Raw genomic sequence first — 2763 nt, forward strand, 5'->3', positions numbered from 1 at the left:
AGTCTTTAATTATTAATACATTTTAAGCACAGCCCAGTGATGGCCTGGTTAGTGGGGTGAATGTCTAGTGTAGGTAACAAGGGTTCATTAGATTATTAAATGAAGGACAAAACTTGTCAACTTGTAGAGTTTACATTTGCAAAAATACCCTTTTATATGTTGTATTGTCTCCAGGGGTTGCAGGTCCAGATTCAAGGATCTTGAGAAGTAACAACAATTTATGGCTATAACAATATAACAGGCCTCAACAAGATATGTCCATATCTGGCTGCTGGGGTCAAGGCTGGATTACCAACCTGGCTGCCCCATGGCCCCAAACCCTCAGGGACCCCAGATTCTCATCTCACTCATTTGAATAATTGTACATTTGCAGCACTTAAAGGTCCAGTGTGTAACATTTAGGATTTATTGGTAAAAATAGAATATAATATTGATGGTTTATAATGACCTAAATATAATATATATATATATATTTTTTTTTTTTTCACATTTTGTGGCCACTGTAGTTTCACCTTTGTACTTGGAAGAGGAGGGTCAACTACACCACTAGATACAACTAAATCTGGACCTTTAAGTAAGCAACCTTAGGCGAGTCTTGCAATGTTACTGAATCTTTTTGCAGACTCCAAACATTGATTATGAAGGGTTTAACTGTAATGGGTTTTTCACTTGCGCAGTCGGACAAATGGGTCAGAAATTTACTTGCCCTGAGTCCATGTTTGCTTGCCCCAATACAAATAGTTTTTTAGCGGTAATCAAATAACAACAAAGGCCCTCTTACCTGCCATGTAAGTGAGATGCTGCCAGCTCTTGTTATGACACTCCAGTGCCGTTTTTCAGAAACTTGATGTGCCTTTGAAAAATGATCCTGTTTTCAAACATGCGGCAAACTGTGCCACCCAACTAAACTACTGTTTCCAGGATAATTGACAGCTCGCTTGCACTTCGGCTCATAAACTTTGCTGCCATTTTCTCGCGAGGGCCCAGTCGATACTGGGCATGTGCAATTCTCAACAGATGAGAAGAATGTGAGGCAGCTTTCTCCTTAGCTACTTCAGTCATCAGCTCCAGAAAAAACAATCTGTTCAATTCTCTTTTACCACTTGCTTAACTGGGCAAATGAACTGCTAGATTTACAAGCCTCACGTGGCATTTTACTTGCCATGGGCAATCCTTATTGTTGAGACCTGCTATGGTCATGATTCTTGTCATTCCTGTTTTTAAACATTCCTCTGATTACTAACCTGTCAATCTTTGAGACTGATTATCATTTATATTGTTTTGTGTGATTAAACAGTTTTGTTGTGTGGTTGTCCATTTTCCTATCTTAAGCATTTGTTTATGCTACATACTTGTCCCTATACAAATAAACAGTCAAATATAGCGTCAATAAAAGGGCTGCTAAACAGCTGCAGGCCATTTTACTATCAACTGTAAAGTTAATGTAAGGGATCTCACCTTACCATCGCTTCATCGTGCATATTCAAACTTGTTTCATTGTATTGTATGAGATGTTAGTCACACAGATTGATAGATAACTGATAGTAGGGAAGAGTATGTACGTGCTGTGTAAGACACTGGATGCTGTTACTACTTATTAAGTAAGGATTTAGACTGGGAAGGGATCATTTCCCATGGTAAGTTGTGATTTGTTCACGTTTAGTTAAATGCTTTTTATCCTAATAATCAAATTGAGTCAAACTCTGTGTACAAATGTCTGTCAGATATGCAGTGAATAGGAAAAACAAACTCTGCAGCTTTGGTCGGACCACACCTCAGTCCTTTCATCACAGCACTCCAACATAACCACTCTGGTTTTACAGGCACTTTTTTTTCTGCCTCATTGCCCTTTGTTCAGTCACATACTTACTGTCTGTCATATGTACTATCATTTACAAGAGAAAGAGCATGTTCCACATTTAGTATGTATCTTTGAAGAGTAAGGCTATATGAGACAACTATAATATAGAATTTAAATTGGGATTTAGAAATGTGGAAAGTCCCAGATCTCATCTAACATGTTAAGAATGCTTAAGAATACTTTGACTGGTCCCTCAGTTGCAGATAATAGGGAACTGTCCTGCAAATGAAGGTCAGAAGCAGTCTCACTTTGACAAAAAAAGATCAAAACAATTCCTGAATAGTCCCTTGAGACTCTACCTGTGTCGTCTGCCAGAGAGATGTTAGTGAACGTTCCGTCATCCTCATCCACCTCCGCCTCCATGACCTGAGTCTCCTTTTCTTCCTCCAGCTTGGTGTCCTTTTTGTTTTTAACTCACAGTCATTCATTGACGTCTGAGCTTTCCAGCATTTGACACTTTCTCTCTTTCTTTGTTTAAACGTATTTTCTCTTACTCTCTTCTCGTCCTTTGGCCCTGCCTCCACACACACACACCTGCTGCCTGAATCATTCACATTGTCACGGTTACCTGCCCTACCTGACTGGCAGCTCAGGTTACAGAGGTGTCATGGGAATGGGTCGCCATGGCAACCACTGGACCAAAACATGAGACAGTCTTCCCAGGGGTCAAAGTTTGAGTCTGCTCACGTGAGAGGGAGTCATAAAGATACACACACACACACACACACACACACATAGGAGTGGAAGCACACATTTGGTCACACATTAACCTGAAAAGTAAGAGTGTTAATGAGGGCCTGTAAATACAGTGAGATTTTCCATCTTTCTGTTTTGTCTTCTGTTCTTATCTATTTTGCTAAATAACTGCAGAGCTGTAACACACATTACAGTATGAATCAGTC

General features: G+C 39.7%; 1 protein-coding gene across 1 annotated transcript in view; it reads right to left on the reverse strand.

Annotated features, from left to right (window-relative positions):
- The window catches only part of scoca (short coiled-coil protein a), an 8115-nt gene extending 5726 nt beyond the window's left edge, over nt 1-2389 (reverse strand). Inside the window, exon 1 of the mRNA XM_035660620.1 lies at nt 2161-2389. Within this exon, the coding sequence (XP_035516513.1) occupies nt 2161-2224 (64 nt within the window). The 5' untranslated portion in view covers nt 2225-2389. The remainder of the gene's footprint in view (nt 1-2160) is intronic.
- Nucleotides 2390-2763: the final 374 nt, after the last annotated feature.

This window comes from Morone saxatilis, unplaced genomic scaffold (genome assembly GCF_004916995.1).
Source record: "Morone saxatilis isolate NCDOM2014 unplaced genomic scaffold, NCSU_SB_2.0 Contig17, whole genome shotgun sequence".
In the NCBI taxonomy this organism is placed as follows: domain Eukaryota; kingdom Metazoa; phylum Chordata; class Actinopteri; family Moronidae; genus Morone; species Morone saxatilis.